General features: G+C 45.3%; 2 protein-coding genes across 2 annotated transcripts; one reads left to right on the top strand and one right to left on the bottom strand.

The window, feature by feature from the left end:
- Positions 1 to 286: 286 nt before the first annotated feature.
- lhfpl5b (LHFPL tetraspan subfamily member 5b) lies at positions 287 to 2,660 on the top strand (the record flags this gene model as incomplete). The annotated part of the gene is given in 4 exon segments (XM_083639262.1): positions 287 to 698; positions 701 to 739; positions 1,879 to 2,115; positions 2,656 to 2,660. Coding segments are annotated over 4 exon segments (693 nt in total).
- Positions 2,661 to 3,434: 774 nt separating this feature from the next.
- On the bottom strand, positions 3,435 to 22,539 carry srpk1a (SRSF protein kinase 1a). The gene is made up of 16 exons (XM_083639427.1): positions 22,489 to 22,539; positions 21,733 to 21,787; positions 18,257 to 18,390; positions 17,646 to 17,754; positions 17,449 to 17,536; positions 16,766 to 16,853; positions 16,149 to 16,255; positions 14,903 to 15,068; positions 14,785 to 14,810; positions 14,360 to 14,591; positions 12,356 to 13,600; positions 12,057 to 12,157; positions 11,560 to 11,667; positions 11,272 to 11,341; positions 5,483 to 5,575; positions 3,435 to 5,180 (listed from the first exon to the last, which is right to left on the bottom strand). Exons 1-16 carry the CDS (start codon positions 22,499 to 22,501, stop codon positions 4,996 to 4,998), a joined length of 2,820 nt encoding a protein of 939 aa, XP_083495553.1. The 5' UTR covers positions 22,502 to 22,539; the 3' UTR covers positions 3,435 to 4,995.
- Between the last annotated feature and the right edge of the window lie 530 nt (positions 22,540 to 23,069).

The following is a 23,069-nucleotide window of genomic DNA, read 5'->3' on the forward strand; positions in this document are numbered from 1 at the left end:
TGGTCCGTTATCTAGGCGGCCTCCAACTCTGACGTCAGAGCAACGTGAGGCAGAGGGGGGATAGAGAGGGTGCTGCTGTCCAGGGTGCTGAAAGGTCTTTCAAGCAAAAGCAGACAGCGCAGCAACACGTGTGTGTTGTATGACAAATTAGGGGATGTGTGGATTGAATTTAGCAGCCGCTTAATAAACATTTTTACAGGTTTACTGAAGATAGAATCATTGTAAGAAAAGGTTCAACTCTGGATTCGTGTCGAGTTCTCTGGAAGCTGAAGTCAAACTTTCAAGGATGGAACCACCGCAACCGAACAAGCCGGAACCGAACAAGCCGGCCCAGGTCCTGTTGCCGGCCCAGGAGGCTGCCAAAATCTACCACACCAACTATGTGAGGAACGCCCGAGCCGTCGGCGTCCTGTGGGCCGTCTTCACCATCTGCTTTGTCATCATCATCATCACGGTCTTCATCCAGCCCTACTGGATCGGGGACAGCGTCGACACGCCGCAGGCGGGCTACTTCGGCCTGTTCCGCTACTGCATCGGGAACGCGCTGACCTCGGAGCTGATCTGCAAAGGCAGCGTGCTGGACTTCAGCTCCATCCCGTCGGGAGCCTTCCAGACGGCCATGTTCATGGTGGGCACCGCCATGCTGCTGGTCGTGGGCACCATGGTCTGCTTCAGCCTGTTCTTCTTCTGCAACGCGGGAACGTCTATTCGATCTGTGGCTGGATGCAGCTGGCCTCGGGTAAGTACGGGAGGATGCGGTGCCAGTAGTCTACAGACAGTGTGCAAACTGTGCAAAGGCTGCCAGAAGACTGTGATTACATTGATGAAACATTGGAAAATATCTATTCAATATATACAGCACTTACATAGGCCTAGATTTTATTTATTCGTTTTTTGGGGGTGGGGGTGGGGGGGGGGGGGGGGGTCATGATGAGCTCAACCTAAGGGCTTCTTAAGTTAGACCTACCATCCTCTAAAAAGTGTCATGATGTGATTATTCAATTAGGCTATTCATTATGAGGATTCCAACTTCCATTATTGGAAGTTGGAAACCCTCATTAATGTTGCTTGCACCTGTGTTTTACCTGCCTTCTCGACACAAAATGGCCACTGTGAAAAATTCTCTCTCTCTCACACACACACACACACACACACACACACACACACACACACACACTCATTAACAGTTTATCGCCTTAAAAAATCTGTAGGCCTACATGAGTCTCAGGCCTGAAGCAGCAGGTCTCGAGCACTGAGCTATAGGTCTCGAGTATGGGGCATGTGCCTCTGTTGTGAACTGTCCGGTGACTGAGTATATAGGGATGAGGTGATAAATTCTTCTTGACATGATGAGCCGCCCCCTCCCACCCCCTCTGGTTTCAGCAGGCGCGGTGTGTTTACTGGATGTGTTGCTCTGCAGTGTGGAAGCCAACTGGGGTCCAGTTTCAGTCCAGACTCTGACACCTCCTCCGATCGATGGCAGATCGGTTACCTGTAACACGATCAGGTGTTAGCTGCTGTATTGTAAGCTGACATGGCTTATAAACTGAGGGCAGAGGAAACCTGAAACATACACTCACCTGCTCTTAACGCACATATTCTGCTCTTTCAAATAGCGAATCAGGTGGCTGCAAAACCTCCAGTGAACGAAAACAGGTTGTTAATTAAATAAGTCAGAGGTCACAGGAGAATGAGTCAGCTGGTTCAAGCTAACAGTAAAGCCATGAATGCTCCAACATAGATCAGGCCCATGGCACTTTAGGGAGAAACGCCTGCACTTGGGGCCAAGACCGTTTCCCCTCATATTTATCAAAGCAAGTGCACACAAGTGTAGTGGCAACTGTTGCATGTCTGTCATTTCCGTGTCCTCCTCCTCAGCTGTGTTGCTGGTGGTGGGATGTTTGATCTACCCAGACGGCTGGGACTCCGAGGAGGTGAAGAGGATGTGCGGCCAGAGGACAGACAAGTACAGCCTGGGGAACTGCACGGTGCGCTGGGCCTACATCCTGGCCATCATCAGCATCCTGGACGCCCTGATCCTGGCGTTTCTCGCCTTCACCCTCAGCAACCGACAGGACAAGCTGCTGCCCGATGACTTTGAGGTCGAGGGAGCAGGTGAGGGTTAGGGCAAAGGGGCTGGGGGGAAATCACCCCTCTCCAACATGCAAGAGCCCAGGTATTGTATAGCTTTGTTTGATAGCTGAATTACGACATGCCGTTTCAGGGGTTTGAGCATTGATTATTACCAGGGCTAAGAGTACTAGAATGCACTACTCAAGTATAAGTACTGTTACTTTGCTGATGTTTTACTTTGAAGTAAAAGGTGGAAAAATCAACTTCAGTAAGAGTAAAAAGTAGTTCATCAAATGTAAAAGTCAGAGTTACTTTTCGGAAAACATAAAGTTGTTGGATGTGACCTTTTCCACACAATTCTAAAGTGATGACAGGAGTATCCATAAAAAGTAATGAGAGTAAATATCATTAGTTACTTACACCCTTGACCAATACACATGGTATTATGGAAGTTTTGGGTATTGTGTAGCGTTCGTTTTGAGGCCAATGACTACTGTAACTTCTCAGTTCAGACCAATGGAGCACCAATGTCTTGTGCTTACAGCATTCAGTTTAGCTTCTGAGTGTTTCCCTCTCTTTCAGAGTGATAAATCTTGACTAACATTGACCTTCAAGGCCAGGATGAGATGCAGATTTACTTTAATGGAGGTTCAAGCTTGGGAAAATAGCCACTGTGATATTCCAAGGTCAGAAAACTGTTTGTAGTGTGTTTAACCAGTCTCTGGCTGTTCACACCTGCCCACAAGGAATACAGTTGAAAATCACTGGAGCGTTTACCCTCCAGCTGATTAATGTGCATTGTCTGTGTTAAATAAATAAAGACATTTATTCTGACATGTCATAACACCGTTTATAACATAACTGTTTATATTGATAACTGTTCTTTCTTTTCCCACTTTCATGTTTTTTTTAATTTATAGTGACATACTGACTAGGGATGTTTAAAATAACAATTTGTGCAATAGCTGTTTCTTTACGCCTTTTTTGAGAGGGAAACAAACAAATCTTCATTAGAAACAAATAACTGACCTGTTTTAAAGTCTTTTGAGCCCTTCATCACACTATCTTTGAATGAGCACAAATTCAATCATACTGTAATGTAATTATGACACAAACAAATTATGTGACCCAGCTGATAGATTATGACCCAACTGATAGGATATCAGCCACTGCAATCGGTGAACGGCATTTTTTTTTTGCCGATAGCCGATTGAGGTCAACAAGGCCATTTTCGGCCCATACCGATGGTGTATCCCTAATAGCCTACTGACTGTGCTTTTGTAATAATTTCCTTTCCGGCAGCTAATAAACCTACGAACTCCGAGAGAGAAAAAAAGCTAGAAACGTCATTCCATGTTCACATCGGTTTTATTGTGTATTGTGTGTTGTACAAAGTTCTGGAAATTGACTTCTCACACGTCTATATGCTCTTGAATCAGAGTAATGCAAATTTGCGTATATTTAACAGAACTCAGGCCTAAATAGATGATACACAAACTAATTTGGTACACCATTATGTAACATCAGGTCTCACAATTTCTTTTCTTTTTTTTTATATTATGTTTTTGGGCTTTTTTTTGCCTTTATTGGATAGGACTGTAGACAGACAGAAAAGGTGGGGAGAGAGAGGGGGAAGACGTGGCAAAGGACCACAGGTCGGCCACTTGAAGGACTAGGCCTTTAGTGGTCCGTGCTCTACCAAGTGAGGCACCAGGACACCCCAGATCTCACCATGTCTACAGAAAAAATCGTTTCAATGCAGCAGGAAAGTACTCGCCACAGAAAACATAAATGGTATTCAGACTAGTAGCCTGGATTTTAAATATTTCCATTTGTTACATTGCAGGGCTGTACAGACAACCCCAGTGCAGAACCCTTGTGAACCACTATGGAAAAAAATAGTTACATTAATCAACAGTTGGCCGTACATACAAATGAGTTTGAACACTTCTTCCAAACGCTTTAATAAAACGCAACTACCCCGCTAATTTTTTTTTAGCTAAGACAGTAAGATTTGTTAAAAACTGTACATACCATAACTCTAATATACATAAAGGCAAACTCTTTGGTACAGGTATATACAGTTTATTTTCACTCCCCCCCCCCCCCCCCCCCCTTTAAATCGGGCTTCCTGTTGGAACGTCTCAATTATTCCTGAACTGTGTATGAGAATACCAGCCTCCCATGAGAATGAAAAATCTTGTTTATTATAATTGACCACACTAAATACCAAGTGAAAATGGATTTTAATATGGCTACTTAATTATGACCTATATTATCAGACAGTGGATGTCTCAAAAATAAACTAAAACAAATTATTCTGCCTGGAGAAATGCTGTGTTGTAGCCTACATTACTACTAGTCAGTGAAAATGTCAGCCCAGTGTGCAACTTTCTAATGCTACTGTACAAATACAAAATGGATGCCTTACATGTGTAAATATAAGATAAAACATAAAAAAAACAGCACTAATGAAATTGTAGGAGAAAGAAAGTGGATAGCATCTTTGCCTCGGGGCAAAACTGACCAATAAAGGCTACATATCCTTGATTTGTTTGGGTTTTTAGTGCAGGAGTGAAACCAAACCAGGACGAGTCGCTAGCATTACAATAGCAGGTTTGCTTAAATGGGCGGGCGAAGAGAGAACAGCAGTTTGCGCCAACATGACCACAAAGTAATACAACCCACTGGATTCCTCACGTCATCATCAGCACAAAGGAAAAGAGGAAACCAACAAATACAAAGCAAACATATATAGAAGCACTACCTCAATAACAAGGACAACGTAAGGAATCCAAAACAAGTAAACAAACAAAAAAAAAAGAAATAAATATTCGTCTGATATGCCCAAAACTGGAAAGTGATCTGTTGCAGTCTCTGGAGAGAAAAAGGGGAGGGAGGTGCAATGTGTGGAGGGCTCCACTAGAGGGCGAGCCACGGGTGGCGCAGGCACTCTGCGGCCGTGGCTCTCTTCTCGGGGACGAGTGCCAGCATGGGGAGCAGAAAGTCAGAGAAGCAGTCGGCCTCCTGGCGGGGCCACTCGTACTTGTCCACCAGCACCTCCAGCAGACCCCAGGGCTTCAGCTTGGTGATGTGCTTCAGATCTCCTGCAGACAGCCAGACAGCACTACATCACACACACCATAAACCTTCATGCTGGCACACACACACAGGGATGCTTCTCAATGTGCTCGGACACTCTTGTTAAGTCTATGAAAGCGTTAACACATCATGTGTAAATCTGTCTAAATATCTAGAAGGGACATTCTTTGAATTGTAACGTGTGAAAATAATATGATTAAAGTGCAACGGCATTGTTATGAAGTAGGGTTGGATCCTACCAAGGACAGACAGAAATCGATCATTATAACAAAGAGCAGCAACTGATGATCTTGTTGTTTTTTTTTACCTTTCTTGCCGAAAAAGTCCTTGGAATATTTGCCCGCCACTATGAGTTTGCGTGGGACAGTCCCCAGCAGCTCAATGATCAACGCTATATGGTCTACACAGCAGAGCCGCCCAGCCGACGGGGGGAAGGGGGGACAGACAAAGACAAACAAACAGAGTCATCAGACAAGTGTCCCGGTGCACTGGCCCACTCTGGGTGTGTGGGTGGAGGGTCGAGGAGAAGAGGGGTCAGGTTGACACAGGACACACAGCCAGTTTAGTTGTGGACATTGGATGTGCAAACCGAGGAAATCACACATTGCCGACAGATGGAGTTTTCTGCTTCCAGCATTTCATCTTAGACTAAATCAATATCTTCAGTTTTGCCATGGGAGACTCAGGCTCATTAAGGCAACCTTCTGCTCCAGTGGGTGACGAAAGCAACAGGCTTGCGAGCCAATTTGAGTCTCAGCCCACAGCTTAGGAAACCTTCGCTTAACCCCTATGTGACATTAATTATTACTATACGTGAATGTCAATAGATCATTTTTGGTCACTCAATATGTTAACGTGTTATGTGTGCATTTTTTTAGTTTTTTTTTTGTGTTTGCCAAACCTTATACACTCAGATGACATCATACATACCCAAATGTTTATACATTTTCAGAATTTTAACCCTTTATAAGCCACTTTGTTTTGAAAATGCTTTCTGTTTGTTTCAGCTTTCCACAATTTCCCACAAAATACAATTCCCACCCAAAGTTTTTGGGTGGGATTAACACTCAAGGGGTATATGTAAAATTTGTCACCAACATTGTGTTTGTTCCTCTTTTATTTTTGACGCAGTGTCAATTTAAAAAAAAAAAAACGTGAGTTGCATTAAGACCATTTTTGGTCACTTAGGAGAGTCCTTTCTGGGCACTCACTGCAGTATGGCCGCCCCTGGAGCTCCAGAGAGGATTTTTTTTTTTTTTTTTTTTTTTTTTTTAATCCAGAGCTGGGGCTCCATTGAAGAAGCTGGAGCTCCTGGAGCTCCGTGAGCTCCAGAGGGGGGGTGCGCGATGCACTGCTGCTTGCCCGACACCCTGCACCCGACCTCGGGATGCAGCAGAGTGTAGCCCCGGGGGCAGCCTGGAGCTCCGGCCCAGCTGCAATCGGCTGCAATGAGGAAACTCACTCCCGGGAGAATGTCTCATCTTCTCGGTGAACGAACGATGAGGCATCGTCACCCCCCACCTGCCCCAAAGCCCCCCGCTGGATTATAGGACGGGTCCTCTCCCTCTCCCTCTCCCTCTCCCTCTCTCTATGCTTCCCGCATTGGCGAGGACCGCGTGTCCGTGTGTGTGCGTGCTCCCAGCTCGGCCCCGCGCCCTCCCTTTCTCTCACGGCTCAAATTTCACTCTTCAGCCTGCCGACGACCGGCTCGGCCCCGCCCCCTCTCCCCTCCCCCCTCTTCCCTTCTCGGCTCCCAGACGTTTGGTGAGCTGCGACTGAGGGCTGAGTGTAGCCTGCTCCTGAAAGAGTGACAGAGCGAAAATGGCTCTGCGGACGATTTTCGCCTGGCTGTGAACACCCCGAATTTTGGCCTTACTTCCGCGAGCAGAAACCCGCATAGACTCAGAGTATAAAAGCGCCACACGTTCCCTCGTCAGGATTGTCTCTCATTTCCGTGCGACCGGGTCAAACGTAAAGCATATTCCGATTGTCCTCAAGATCGGAATATGCTTTTGCGGAGGAGGACAGCGAAGCGCTCGCAGGCTCCACACAAGCCCGGCGGTGTCCACCCGCTGTGCCGACTGCCCACAGCCCGCAATGCCAACGGCGTGGGGGCTGGAAGAGGTCCAGCCGAGCGGCTCTCAAAGTTGTGTGTGTGTGTGTGTGTGTGTGTGTGTGTGTGTGTGTGTGTGTGTGTGTGTGTGTGTGTGTGTGTGTGTGTGTGTGTGTGTGTGAGAGAGCGTTCAGGATGGGCAGAGCAGGGCTGCTTCCCACATCTCTGGCAGGTGGATTTTGCATCAGTGCAAAAGTGGCAGGTTCGCCTGCCACTCACAGGCGCGTCGGGGGGCGGGGTGGGCGGGCCAGGGGCGGGCCCTGCAGCAGTGTGTGTGTGTGTGTGTGTGTGTGTGTGTGTGTGTGTATGAAGAGAGTGAGGTGAGAATTACCAGTTTTATCTCTGTACCTGCAGTTTTATTTATTTTTATTTTTTTAGCTATAGCAAAATTGCCTGCAAAACATGAGAAAATGTTGCAAGCTGCTGAAAAATACTAAAAACTAAAATGTTGAAGCCTTAAGTCCAAAAAGTCTGGAGGAAGGCGTTAAAAAAATAATTTTTGTAAAAAGTGTCTCGGGGCCCAAAAATAGCACTTTTTTGCAGTTTATAATGGTTCTTAATGGGAAAATGACTTAACCATTTTTGGACACTGATGAAACTCACGTGATTTTAATTTTCATTTGTATTTTCCCGGGGCCAGGAATGCCTGTAGGTATTCAACTTTTCAGATCCTTGATATAAGCACCAACTCCCCCCCCCAGCCAAGGTTCATCGGATTTAGAGCAATTTAAAGCACATTTCTAACAATGCGGAAAAACCTACCTAGCCAAAAAAGGCCAAAAAAAGCCTAGGGGCCGATAACCACAAAACACAGAATAATCCTTTAGGATTGGCAAATTGTTGACTAATATGATAATACTAGTGATAGGCCTGTTCCTTTAATACTTCAATGCAGGCTTTTTATCCATCTTCTAATAATGTGAAGCACTTTGAGCTGCATGCTGTGTATGAAAAGTGCTATACAAAATAAAGGTTATTATTGAAGCAGAAGAATGAAATGGTTCACATCATGATTGCTACCATTTCAAAGCAACGTTTCATTGCATTCTATCTCCTACTCGTGAAGGACATCAAAATCATAACATCTCTAAGTAAAGGGGTTTTTATGTATTGAATTCAAAACTATTACTTATGAATTCCTTGTTTTTATACTACATCCTTATCCATAAACTTAAGAAGAAGTATCTTAGAGTGGTTATTGAGCATACTACAGTACATGTCCCAGCCATTGGGTGTTGTCTCATTGCCATTTCATCATACACAAATAGTTGATTATATCAAAAAAGCCCAATCAAAGCACAATATTGATCACAAAGGTTATGTTATCAAGGTCATAATCAGTGGCAGTGGGGTGAGTATGGAGACCACCTTTACACAGACGATCCAGGTTGGCTGCCCGGCTGAAGTGTCCTTGAGCAAGACGCGCTGAAACCCTACAAGTGCGACTCTGCAGCTGAGCTGAGGGGAACAGATCTAACAAGCATTTCCTCTACAGTGAGTCAAGTCCTCGGGTTACAGATGAGCAGCTACGTACCTCTGCCAGGCAATGTTTGGCAGAATTACTGACACTTAAATTCATGTCTGATGGCAGCGTTTTGCAGTAGCTGACATTTATTGGTCTGTGTTTATGATGCAATGTGTCCATCAGCCTGCACATACCAACAACCATAAAAAGGGACAGACAGCTCACCATAAAATCCAAAATACATATTTCCCCTCTCAACTGTAGTGCTATTTATTCATCTATATCGTTTTGTGTTAGTTGCCTGAGTTTTGGAGATAGCGGCCACAGAGTTTCTGGCTTCTCTCCAATACAATGGAACTGGATGGCACTCGGCTTGTGGTGCTCAAAGTGCCAAAGAAATACATTTGAAAAACTCAACGGCAACGTCTCTTCCCAGAAATCATGACCCCGTTACTCAAGATAATCCACAGACCTTGTTATGAGCAGTTTCACGGAGGAACTACACCCGCTAGCTGCTAGCTAGTTCCTACATGAGACTGCAAAAGAAAATAGTTCCTACGTGAAACTGCTCACAACAAAGTCTGTGCATTGTCTTGAGTAACCGGGTCATGATCTCTGGAAAGAGACAATGCTGTTGAGTTTTTCAAAGGTTTTTTTTTTTTTTTTTGGTGCTTCGAGCACCACAAGCCGAGTGCCATCCAGTTCCATTGTATTGGAGAGAAGGCAGACATCTCTGCGGCCGATATCTCCAAAACTCAGCCAACTATCCCAAAACGATACAGATGGATAAATAGCACTACTACAGGTGAGAGGAAAAATATGTATTTTGGATTTTAGGGTGAGCTGTCCCTTTAATGTGTCTCAAAGTGCTGTCAGGGACCCCTCTCCGCCTCTCCCCCCCCTCCCACCGCTCCCATGGCGGGCCACAGACAGGGCGTGGCATACCTCTCTTGGTGAAGTATTCCTGTGAGTATTTCCCACTCAGAGCATAATGGCGCGGGATTTTGCCGAGCAACTCGATTACGAGAGCAAGATGGTCTGGAAACGAGGCACAGCAGAGGAGGAGGAGGAGGAGGGCAGGGGGAGGGGGGAGGAGGAGGAGGGGAGGGGGGGAGGAGGAGAGAAAGGGAGAGGAACCCAACGGTCGTCGGGGGGAACAGATTGGAGAGAAGACAGAACAGCGAACAGATGAGATAGCAAATAGAGGAGGGCAGGAGAGAGATGGAAAAAGAGTCATGTGGAACAACGTATTAGGACAAATGGAGTGATGGCCTAGTATGACATGAAGAACACGTATCGGAAGACAAAGGCTATTTACAGTCGTACAGAGAGATAGGCAATACACTTTCTTACAACAAACGGGGAGGAAATAGGGGGAGGGTGTACGGTAAGATGGAAATAAATGAGCATGGTTTAAGGCACAACCATCAAAGGCATACAAACTAAAACCAACACATGCAATAGTAGATTAAGTGGGGCAGTGGAAAATGAGTGAAATGTGTGAAAAATTCAGTTAAGCCAATTAATTCATGCTACATAGAAAGCAGTGGTATAATGTTAAGCGAAGGTGAGGGGTTCATGTACTGGAAGTAAAAAATAAAACAGCCTGAAGACTCAATCAGTACAGAAACCTCAAGCTGAGCAGCCGCCGGGCAAAGATAACAAAGAAACCATCACAAGGAGGAGGAGGAGGAGGGGGAGGGGGTTGGAGGAGGAAGAGGAGGAGGAGGAGGAGGAGGAGCAGGAGGAGGAGGAGGAGCAGCAGGAGGAGGAGGAGGAGGAGCAGCAGGAGGAGGAGGAGGAGGAGCAGGAGGAGCAGGAGGAGGAGGAGGAGGAGGAGGAGGAGCAGCAGCAGCAGGAGGAGGAGGAGGAGGAGGAGGAGCAGGAGGAGGAGGAAAGGTGACAAGTGAGTGAGGAAGAGATGGAGGAAGGTGAGTAAGGGAGTGGGGATGGGTCCATCTCCAGTGGTGCCAGAAATATGGCCCCCATGTTAGAGGGGAAATAGACACAGGAATGCTGGTACTCAACATCACATGACTCAATACTGTTTCCTTAGAGCTAAATTTCTGTTTCATAAACACTGGAAACCGTTTGAAATCAGTGTAACGGAGTAGCTCATTTAAGTGTTAAACACTGTGAGAGAGCGGGGGGGGGGGGGAACAAGTGAAGCACGCTGTGCCTGTGCAGGACTGCACAGTAAAGTGTAGTGAGATATATAAATCGCCATGCCTACTGTGAAACTCTTACTAGATGCATGCATGTTTCAAGTTATTCATATAGACAATTAAAACAATAATGAGGGCCAATGTCACGGAAAACTCAATATTCATGGAGCTTTTCACAGTAGGCATTACAGTTACCACAAACAGCAGTTCAATTCTTAGTTATCGGCGTACTTTTGCATTTAAAAAAAAGACTACTGAACAGGCTAGAACAAAGAAAGAGCTAATTCTACACAATTACGATTGGATACAAATATAGAACGGGTTAGGAACAGCAAGTCCAGGGAGAGTTGTACCTTCATCCCTGGAATAATCTTCACCAGAATGTGGTTCGAATAAGTAGTCCCCCGTGGCCAGCTCAAAGGCCTGAGGAGAGACAGCAGAGAGATAGATGGAGGAAACATCACCACTGGATGCAGACACCGCAGTGTGTGTGTGTGTGTGTGTGTGTGGGAATCAATATCTATCACAATGGAATACATAATGAGCTGCCATATCATGCGAGTTTAGAATATTTGTGGAGTACGTTTTCTTCCCCGCGGTCTGATATGATGCAAATGAGTCGATCGTCAGCACAATCTCACCATGCACGCGGTGCTCCAGATATCGGCTGGTGTGCTGTAGCCAGCGCCGATCAGCACCTCTAAGGACCGGTACTGCCGTGTCTGGATGTCTTCTGTGAAGTGCTTTTGCTGAGAGAGGGAGATAGAGGAGAGAGAGAAAAATCGCACCCCTAAATAACAGACGCTGGGCAGAACCCAAAAATATGGACAAGTGACAGAGGCCACAGACGCTGTTGTTCCCAACGTGTAGAAATTGCAGTATTATCAACTTAAAAAAGGGAGTGTACTATTTTCTCTATAGAGCTACTACAGATAGAGGGCAATGAGAAGTGTGTGCTACCATTTCTATCAGAATATTACCAATAATATATCAATAATCAAACGGCACAATAATCGAAAAAGGAGCTGGAAGGTCTCAGAGTATTTATATTGAGGTAGGTAGAAGACATTGGATGAGTCCCTCGCTGGAAGGCTTCAGCCATCAGGAAATGCCTCGGGCCAAATAGCAGACCACTCACCACCCAGCAGGCGTTCCCCAAGTCTGCGATCTTCACCTTGATCTTCTCTGCGTTGACCGGCTCGAGAGGGTTAACTAGCAAGGCTCCCGCTGCTTGCTTACCTGCATTAGAGCCAGGAGGGGGAGAGAGAGAGATAAGCACAGCCTGAGCATCGACTACAAAACCACTCCATCTTTACAATCAATATTTCAAAGTTGACACGGCTCAGCTATTACAAAAACCTCCCAGGAAGACAGGCCAGAGCAAACGAGACAGAACCTGTCCAGAGTTAGCAGATGTAATGCTGATGGGCGACTGACCGTTTCTCAGGGCCTCCTGGGTTTCATACTGACAGTCAGGCTGCTCCTCGATCTCCTCCTGACACATGCTGTGCTGCAGCTCTCCCTCCTCCAGGGCCCGAGGAGCTCCTCTCTTCATCGCATCCCTGCTGTACGCTCCTCTGCCTGCAGGCTCAGTGTCCAGCTCCTCAGTCACATCCCTCATGTATGCTCCTCTGCCTGCAGGCTCAGTGTCCAGCTCCTCAGTCACATCCCTGTGGTAGTCGTCTCTGCCTCCAGGCTCAGTGTCCAGCTTCTCAGTCACACCCCTGCTGTAGTCGCCTCTGCCTCCAGGCTCAGTGTCCAGGTCCTCAGTCACATCCCTGCTGTAGTCGCCTCTGCCTCCAGGCTCAGTGTCCAGCTCCTCAGTCACATCCCTCATGTATGCTCCTCTGCCTGCAGGCTCAGTGTCCAGCTCCTCAGTCACATCCCTGCTGTAGTCGCCTCTGTCTCCAGGCTCAGTGTCCAGCTCCTCAGTCACATCCCTGCTGTAGTCACCTCTGTCTCCAGGCTCAGTGTCCAGCTCCTCAGTCACATCCTTGCTGTACGCTCCTCTGCCTCCAGGCTCAGTGTCCAGCTCCTCAGTCACATCCCTGCTGTCCACTCCTCTGTCTCCAGGCTCAGTGTCCAGCTCCTCAGTCACATCCCTGCTGTACGCTCCTCTGCCTCCAGGCTCAGTGTCCAGCTCCTCAGTCACATCCCTGCTGTCCACTCCTCTGTCTCCAGGCTCAGTGTCCAGCTCCTCAGTCACATCCCTGCTGTACGCTCCTCTGCCTCCAGGCTCAGTGTCCAGCTCCTCAGTCACATCCCTGCTGTATGCTCCTCTGTCTCCAGGCTCAGTGTCCAGCTCCTCAGTCACATCCCTGCTGTATGCTCCTCTGTCTCCAGGCTCAGTGTCCAGCTCCTCAGTCACATCCCTGCTGTACTCTCCTCTGCCTCCAGGCTCAGTGTCCAGCTCCTCAGTCACATCCCGCATGTACGCTCCTCTGCTTCCAGGCTCAGTGTCCAGCTCCTCGAGCTCGGCAGAGTCCAGCCCGTTAAAGATGGGGTGAAGAGGGGACCTGCTGTGCTGCTCCTCCTGGTTACCGCCTTCCTCTGTGGGCTCGGTGGTGTTGCCGTTGTGTTGGTCTTCGTCCCTCCGCTGGACCTGCCTCTCCTCCGCCTCCACATGGGGGAGGCCATTACAGTCGACCTCTGACAGCCCCTCTGGTCCCGCCCTCGTCAGCTCTGCATTCATTCGGGGGGGAAGAAGAGGTTCTGCATTTACACTGCTCTCCAAAATGGACAGGAGAGGGTTTAATCAGGGTACCCCCAGGGTTCTCCAAGTTAAATTTAAGACTTTTTAAGACCTTTTTAATACCACTGAGAAATTAAACTGAATGCCAACTTCACTGCCATAATGGCAAAAGTATGAAGCATATAATGATTAAACGGTATGGATTTTAAGCCCTATATGCGGCCACGTCGGATCAAAACGACACTTGCCGCAATAATTCCGCTTCCGCCGAGCTAAATGACTAGCTGCTAACCGCGCACACACTCGCCCCTGCGAACCGCGAGGGACCGAATGACTGACTAGTCCCACCATCTTTGCCTGCCTGGATATAACCACATCCCACAATGACACGGGACATGGCTGTCAAAGCAATGTGCTGACGTAACACAGCAACGTTACCTGTAAAATCCTAGTCGCACCATAAAAACATGTTATACATTTGACAGTTATTTATGACGTTACGGTATTCATTTATTCAAAGAAAAAAATTAAGATCTTTGTCAACAGAATTCAATACTTTTTAAGGCCTTATTTTGAGGATTTAAAATCTAATGCTTTTTTTTAATACTTTAAGACCTCCGCAGGGACCCTGATAATTCTACTCAAATGACTCATTCCAGAGATTTAAGTACTGTATTATGGCCATAACGAAAGTACAATCAATAACAATAAAAACAGGAAGTGCAAGTTCTGTGCTGCTGGCTACTCACCTGCCGTTTCCTCATTTCCTACGTCCAGAAGAGACACCTGTCTGAGGGGGGCGCAGGCCCGTGCCTTGGGAGACTGTGGGTCCTCCTCGTCCTCGTCCTCTTCCTCGTCCTCCCGTGTCTCTGGAACCTTTTCCATCTCCTCCAGGTCCATGATGCACTTTTCCAGCAGCTCCGCCTGGCGCTTCTGCTTCTTTTTGATTTTCTTCTTCTTGTTCTTGGACATTTTTACTGCCTGTGAAGAAGAGGACAGCAACAGAGGAAGGCTCAGTCTCCCAGTTGCATATTTGTAGGGACTGCTATACATGTGTGTTTTACTAAGAAATATGGGAGGCCGAGGTCCTACACACACACACACACACACACACAAATTAAATTGTCATAACTTACACACACAGGCATGCAGAAATTAAATGGTTGTAACTTACTTGTTTTGGTGCAGGCGCTGTGCTGACTGAAATGAGAGTAAATCAAGTGAGTACAAAGTATCATCAAACTGTACTCATAACATGTACATATGAATATGAAAACTGTATCCCGGCGTACTTGCTGATCCGGAGGGAGGCGGCGCCCCGGCCTTCTGCCACTCTGTGGCCTCTGCTGCCAGCCGCCTGACGTACGGCTCATCCACACTCATCAGGATGTTCTCCGGCTTGACGTCTGTGTGGATGATCTGACACTTTGTGTGCAGGTAATCCAGGCCTTGGAGAACCTGGGAAATGCACAACACGCAAGATGAGTAACGGTTTACTTCAATACTTTTTAAACGTTGGAAAGACGTACAGTATGTATTGAAAGGAAACAGGAAAGTGTGCACAGTTACATTTATTTGGTCCTATCCGTTTCATAAAGGTCTGCTAAAGTTCAGGAATATAGAGGACCAACTCTGCCACATCTATCAATCAATTACTCAATCCGTGCCTAGAGAAAAGAGAAAATAAATGAATCAATCAAGAAATAAATAAAATCAAAATAAATAAAATGAATTCGATAAATGCATAAAGAAAGTGAGCAATAAATACTTAAATGTACATTTTTCTTGTTTGTTTTTAATGCATGAATTGTGCGTTTTATTGCTGCAGTTCAAATTTATTTACGTTGAAAATATGTATGACAGTGCATCAACCAAACACATGTGGGTTATACCGGACTCAACAAGTACAGGTACAAGCGATGGCTCGGTACACTCGATGACAGCTAGAGACTTCTGGTCAAATGAAGCCTGAAGTGATGCCCTGCCTGATGACTTGCTTTGGATTTACCGACTGAGAATGTGTGTTGTTGGCTGCAGCAACATGTGGTCTGCTGCCTCATGGGAGCAGCTGGGATATTGATCGCCTCTCTGCTGCCATTTTCTTCCATGTGGCTGCAGCCAGGACACAATCCTCCAAAAGCGGCCGACTCTTCACCGACAGCGGTAGGCTGATTACCATTCTTGAATCTTACAATACCACACGCACACCAATTCCCCTTATTGGCATACGTTGATGATGGGAAAATAAATCAAAATGTGACAATATATGAGTAAAGAAAGACACGAATGAAAAATACATTTACTTTGTATTTGTCGATGAAAAATATTTTCCTTTCCAGTTAGGAATAAATGTATTTATTTCTTTATTTAGTATTTATAGTTACACTGATTTATAAAATGTATTCATTCATTATTTACCCTTTTTTCTACTGATTGATCGGAGAGCAAAAGACAGCTGTCGGTGACTGAACCCTGACGGGTATTTAGGGGGAGGAAGTGCAAAACAAAGGTGTGAATCCTCGGGGGGTGTCACGTTACCTGTCTTATGATGGTCTTAACACAAGGCAGAGGCAGGCCCTGGTAGTTAGACTTGATGATCCACTTTAACAGGTGATGTCCCAGCACCTCAAACACCATGCACACATCTGACAGATGCAACAAGTCAGGATGACAACAGAGAGGAACGCGAGCGAAGCCAGAACGAGAGTCCCATTAGGAGCTCGTTAGCGGTGTCGTTCTCTAAAAACGTTCCAAACCAGGCCAAAACATTTTCCCCTAGATCCTTTAAGGCCATAAAAGAAGGCATGTCATAGGAGTGCCGACACTACTGTTCTTAGGGAGTGTCAAATTGCAGCGATGTTTTTTTTGGGGCATCTCCCGCAAATCATGTTTAGTGATAGGTGGGGGTCTGTTTGTGATACATGAGGCCCCATTCAGTGCAGTGCATCACCTGTTGTTTACATTGTTACAAGCCTGCTGCCTTCCAGCTAAATGTGACACCAAGGGAAAGAATAATCCTCGGCCTAAACCATTTTTTTCTGAGGATTAATTATAGGCTCCGGTTCATCCAGTGGGAAATAAAACAATAGATCCAAATCTGAGCCAGAAAAAAAAAGATCAGGAAACATTAAAATGATTAGGGCTGTAAAGGATACGAGTTCCGTTGACACCGGAGATCTTGAAGTCATCTAGCATCTGGACAACCATCTCCCTGTTGGGATCGTCGACGTCGGAGTTTCTTACCTGGGCAAAAAAAAACAGGAGGAACAATACAATCTAAACAAATGTGGTTTCACACTTCCTCAGGGTAGGCTGGAGAAACTGGTCACACTTCCCTCTGTAGCTACAACCAGGCTAACGCTGCGTGAACACATCGTTGTTGTTATTGTCCATATACCATGTGTTTCAGCAGCATGTACTGCAAAACCATGTTATTAATGAGTCTCTGCACTAATGTGTAGAGTCCTGTGTAGTTTTATATTATATCTGATTCAAGACTCATTTTAATAAATCATAATCATAAAGGCCTGATTTGTGGGGGCTTACGGATCTCATTGAAGAGGTGGATGGCAGCAGGGAAGAAGCTGTCCCTGTGTTTTATTCTGTTAATGTCTCTTTACGTTCTCATGCTTATCGCTGTTCATATGCGAGTACTTATGTCACAATATTCTTTTGTGTTTATATTCTTTTGTTTAGATTTTGTTTTTATTCAATTCAATTAATTTTCTTTAACAATGAAGAAAAGTGCTAAATAAATAAAGTTCCGGGATAAATAAAGTGGTCTGAATCGGAATCTGAAGCTCCAATGTGCAATAAATGAACAAACTCAGCTGCTCACAGATCTGAGGAGTTTAATCTCGTCCACGGCGGTCTCTGTGTAGTGCTCTGCGCTCTTCACCACCTTCATAGCGACAAACGTCTTCACCCTGCAATCACAGAACCGGCAGTGTTCACAAACAGGAAGCGCTGTACTAGCTCACACCACAACAGAACAGAACAGTTAGCAGGAAGATGTGTGCAGTAAAGTGTTCATACTGGATGTCCCAGGCCAGCCACACGGTGGAGAAATGGCCCCAGCCTAGTTTCCGAATCACGTGGTATTTTCCGTTGAAAAGGTCTCCTATTTTCACATGGTGATAGCCGCCTATAGGAGGAGGAGGGACACACTTTGACTAAAGAAAAACAGCAGCAGGTTCGACCAGGGCAAAGAGTCAGTGGGAGAGGGCAAAGAGTCAGTGGGACAGGGTAAAGAGTCAGTGGGACAGGGCAAAGAGTCAGTGGGACAGGGTAAAGAGTCAGTGGGACAGGGTAAAGAGTCAAGAGGGACACCACCTTCATAGGAACAAACCTGTCCCGTGTCAGAGGGACACAGGACAGGACAAAGAGTCAGTGAATCAGGGCAAAGAGTCAGTGGAACAGGACTAAGAGTCAGTGGGACAGGACAAAGAGTCAGTGGGACAGGACAAACAGTCAGTGGGACAGGACAAAGAGTCAGTGGGACAGGACAAAGAGTCAGTGGGACAGGACAAAGAGTCAGTGGGACAGGACAAAGAGTCAGTGGGACAGGACAAAGAGTCAGTGGGACAGCACGGGGGACAGTCAGTGGGACAGGGTAAAGAGTCAGTGGGACAGCACGGGGGACTCACCCTTGCAGTAGTCGTTGGGGTCCTCCTGCTCCTCATCATCAGAGCCGAGGATCTCCTCGTCGGGTTCTTGAGACGAGGCTTCTGGCTGCTGCTGCTGCTGCTGCTCCTGTCGAGCTCTGGGCTGGTTGGTCTGCCTGTGGGACAAACACAGGCGGGACAATAATATATATATATATAATAATATCATGCTCTCCTGACCTGTCCGGTCCTCTGAGTATTAACCATCGAAGTACATCATAATAATGTCTGTCATTTTCATTGTGTACAGGGTTGCCACTCTCTTGTACTGATACACTGCAAGCACTTTCCAATCACAAATTATTAAAGCTGCAAGCAGCGATGATCGGTACCTCCCTTGCACCTTGATGTGTGCTGTGCTGCATGATGTGCTGCAGCCAGGATGCGGAGCTATCCAGCCCTCTTGCCACACCCGAGCCCAAGACCCATATCACATCAGATACAAATCTTCACCTGTTTTGATGCGTGTGCCAAGTTTCAAGAGTTTTCAAGCATCCCTACTAGTACCTCAAAAACCGTTTCCTGTTTCATGGCGAATAATGTAAACGAAACGACCCCCACACCATGCTCCTGCAAGACAGGGTCAGGAGAGTGGTACTAGGAAAATCATCACACTTTTAGTTTTATTACAGAAAGTGTATGAAACCCATGAGCAAAATAGTCATTGTGTTACTTGGAATTCTAGTGAGTAGAAATGATTACCCCTTTTGCTGGGGACCCCCCGTTGAACCCCCTCAAGGATCCCTGGCGGTCCCTGGACCCCACTTTGAGAAGCACTGACTTAGGCGACCAGCCAACAACAGCAGCCAATGACACAGCGCAGAGATTAAACCACTGTTTGCTTGTAGCCTATGCAGAAAGTGACACTGTTGATAGGAAGAAAGTATCAAGGTTGGCCCCGCACTCCAGACGAATAAAACAAATCATATCATATGTCAATTTTGAGATGACAGAGCGCACGAGGCTCAAACTCAGACATTCTGGTAGGATTTTGAAGGACCTCTTTATGAATTCAAGCACTTTCAAGGTCTTGATTTTTTTTGTATCCCAACACTTTCAAGTACTTTCCAGACCCAAATGATTTCCTTCCAAGAGGTCCCACTCAACAGATGTTTTGCGGTGAAAGAGGAATTTCTAACTTCTTCACGGCGGTCACCTCTGATTGCCTCCACCCGGTACCTTTACCACACCCAAATCCTGCTCAGCCAACTGGTGCTGACGAGTACAAAACAACACCCTGATTGTGATTGGCTGAAAAACATGGCAGCAATATATCAGTATTCTTTTTTTCTGCCTTTATTATTAGCACTGGAAAGCCAAGTCAGCCAGACGCCACTCCTTTTGTCTTGCACTGTAACAGGGCGTAAAATTGAATTTGGCAGTTGGTACAAGTACAACTGCCAAATAGGTGTCTTTGTCTGTCTTCAGTGCAAGCAATGAAAAATACTTTGTAATTATGTGTCCTGGTCAAACCAATCAAATATAAGCTTTATTAAATTAACATAGTAGCCACGTAAACAGCAGCATTACAGCATATAACAATTGCATCAAGATTGTATAAGACGGTCAATGTGGAGTGACAGGATGAATACACATGCCATTATAGATTACATCAAACTAGAGACTGCCTAAAAGTCAAGTTGATTTGCAGCCTTCATTATTCATTGTAGTACTTCTTTTACACAACTCCTAGAAACCTTTTCTCAAATACATTTAGATGGCATTACAAGACGGGAGTATGTACCACTACGCAGTTTACATAGACTGCTTCCATACAACGATGTAATGCATTATGAGATCATTGCAAAATCACTGCATAAGCACATGTGTCTATGCATATATGTAGGCTAATATATAAGCTGTTTTGCCAACAGTTCAGTTGTTAGCGTTACCCAACAAGCCAATATGTAGAGATTAAGACAGTTGGCCAATTAGGGAGGCAGAGAGCTGAGATCACAAACAATCCGCTAAATAGGTGTACACTATGTCATCGCCAAAAATGTGGTGTATGACTGTACATAATCTGTACTTATTCATGCCTGACACATTCATTATTTGAGTCAGACAGAGAAGAGGTTTTACTGCTAGGTACAATATGTGCACAGTGACAGAATGTGTGCCATATCGGCTCTCTAATTACTGTACTGAATTAATTAATTGAATTTTGCAAAAAAAAGAATTGGAATGTTTATTTTTGCTGGATTTTTCTTCTGAAATGCATTAGGCTATAATTGCCTTAGCAGAATTTAAAAGCGTCTAATGAGACATTTGTTGAGAGGACTCAGACTTAAATCCTATTGATGCCCATAGTAAGTCACAGTTCTTCAGTGGCTACTGAAGCATGAACACAAGGATCAACTCAACGAATACCAGAATTTAAGTGTGGGAGCGACAACAAATTAAGTTAGTCACATCCTTCAAGATAAATAAATAAAAGATACATAAAATAAATCAATAAAAATACTGGTGCAGGTCTGCACATTTTGGTGCATGCTCCTGTTTTTTCTGGTGCTCCTCACTTTATGTTTGGGAGCATCTATACACCCAAATACAAACGTTAATTTAGGACTGTTAAAAGACCCCATCCACTCAAAGTTGTGTTTAAGACGACATTCAAGCCTGCATGCCCTTCTATAGTGCTCAACATGGAAGGATGGTGGTGGCATGCAAAGTTTATCGATTCAACACATTTAATTTATTGGATATTATATGAAGCTAATTCCTAATGGGCATGTGAGTTTAGGTGATGACGATAACGGTGCCAAGAGGTACGTTTATCTGCAATGAATGGTGCGATTGTTTCTATTGAAATGCCATGCTTCGGTGTGCTGATGCAGGCTTCATCCTTCTCCTTCTTAAATATAGCACAGGCCAGGGTGTTACGCAACGCTCTGAGGGATGCCTGTGATGGCATGATTAGTAGATTGTTAGGTAAAGCAAACAATGACTATTTTCCGACTTTACTTTTACACGATCAGAATACCAATCATTACAGAACTATATTCAGACTCAGATATAGCCCTCAGGTAGTTTATTTCACGCTGCACATTCTATGTGCCAAAAGCTTACAAAAATATAAAGCTGAAAAGAAGACAATCGTTGAAACCAATTTGCTTTAAATGCACAAATGCCCTCACTGCCAGACAAATGAAAAGGTATGGAAACTGAAACAGGAGTGTTCATCTTCCCCCCCGTTTCTCATCGTTTGCAGCACTGAACAATGGATGCATCATGGACCAAAACAACGTCTGACTGCAATCAAGGACCTCATGTACGTTTCGATCATAGATTAAAACACCAGTGTCGGTCAGACAACACGTGTGTGTCAGACTGCCAGGAGGGACCAGCTCTGAAGGACTGCAGTAACCAGCCACCAAAAATAAATAAAAAGGGAAGCCAAAATTGTTGTTTTGTGTTGTACATAAAGAGCACGACCTTGAGCTGAAATAACAACTCACTTTTTGATGGATTTCTTTGCTTTCGCCCTCTTCTTTCTCGCTTGGAGTGCCAAAACTGTCAAAGAAAAAAGTGGCCAATTATTTCATCGTTATATGGGTTGTAGTTTGTTGTCCAGCAGACATTCAATGATAAGAGAAAGAGGGGAGGGGGTCTCAAACTGTCCGGGGAGCAAGGGGTTTAATTGGCATACCTATGGCACATAAACACTATTGTCATCATGCACTGAATTACCGTGTGTTTGCAACTACCAAAATGAAAATATGAATTATTAAAAAGGGATTGTCGGTCTGCCAGGAAGACGCAGTTTGATACTGGAAACGTTAGCCATGTAACGTTACATTAGATAGCTAAGCTAGGGTAACCTTTCTAAAGGCTTAACGTTTGAATGCGTCTTACATGCACTCAGCTGGCTAGCTCACGCTAGTCAGCAAATATAATAATAGCTGGTTAGTGGTGTCAGCGTTTTATGTGGCATGCGGAATTGAAGCAGCTAGGAGGCTTGTTAGCTAATCCTGACATGTTTCATTGAAGCTAAGCTAATGTTGAGACAGCTAACATAGCTTGCTTCAGTTCTAGCTACACTGTGCGTGACAGACGTGTTCAATTCCTCCAGACCTCCACCATCTGAAAGCGTGCAGCGGAACTAAACTTAAAAAGATAAATGCAGAGAATGCTATTACATCAACTATAGTCTCAACAAACATATGGACTAACGTTACTTGATGTGTGTGTAGTGTATGTCTCTTCGTAATTACCTTTTCTTTCCATGTTGGCTTGATTCGTACTAGCTAGCGGTAGCTACACACACTAGCAGTGATCGAATGTTCTACGCATGCGCAATTGCGCATTGCTTCGTTTTCCTCAAAGGGAGCTTTCCTACCTTGATGTAGTACCTGCTGGGACCAGTGGCTGGGATGAGAAGCCCCTATTTTATGATCATTTCAGAACTACATGACAGCAGGAGTGAATACATTGAAAACTGTTAAATATGTATTACATAATATGTCTAATTATTAGGCTATCAACTCCCATTTTAACTTTTATGATGATGCTCACAGACTTTTGTTCAACCATTACTGTATTAACCTGCCAGGTAGTTGTACACTACAGCATACTGTTCAAAACAGAGTGTATCTGGATGTGGCTGAGGCAATGCAATGGTTTGCACCCCGGCTTATGACACCTTAAGTCCACGAAACGCTCGGCTTTCACAATATCACTTGGCTTCGACAATAAGCGAAAAAGCCTAATGGGCATAATGCCAATAATTCAACAGCCTACACAAAATTTAACTGCATTTAAGACAATTACTGGAGCTTGGATCATCACAGGCAAG

The sequence above is a fragment of the Poromitra crassiceps genome, assembly GCF_964638095.1.
Source record: "Poromitra crassiceps genome assembly, chromosome: 6".
Lineage (NCBI taxonomy): Eukaryota > Metazoa > Chordata > Actinopteri > Beryciformes > Melamphaidae > Poromitra > Poromitra crassiceps.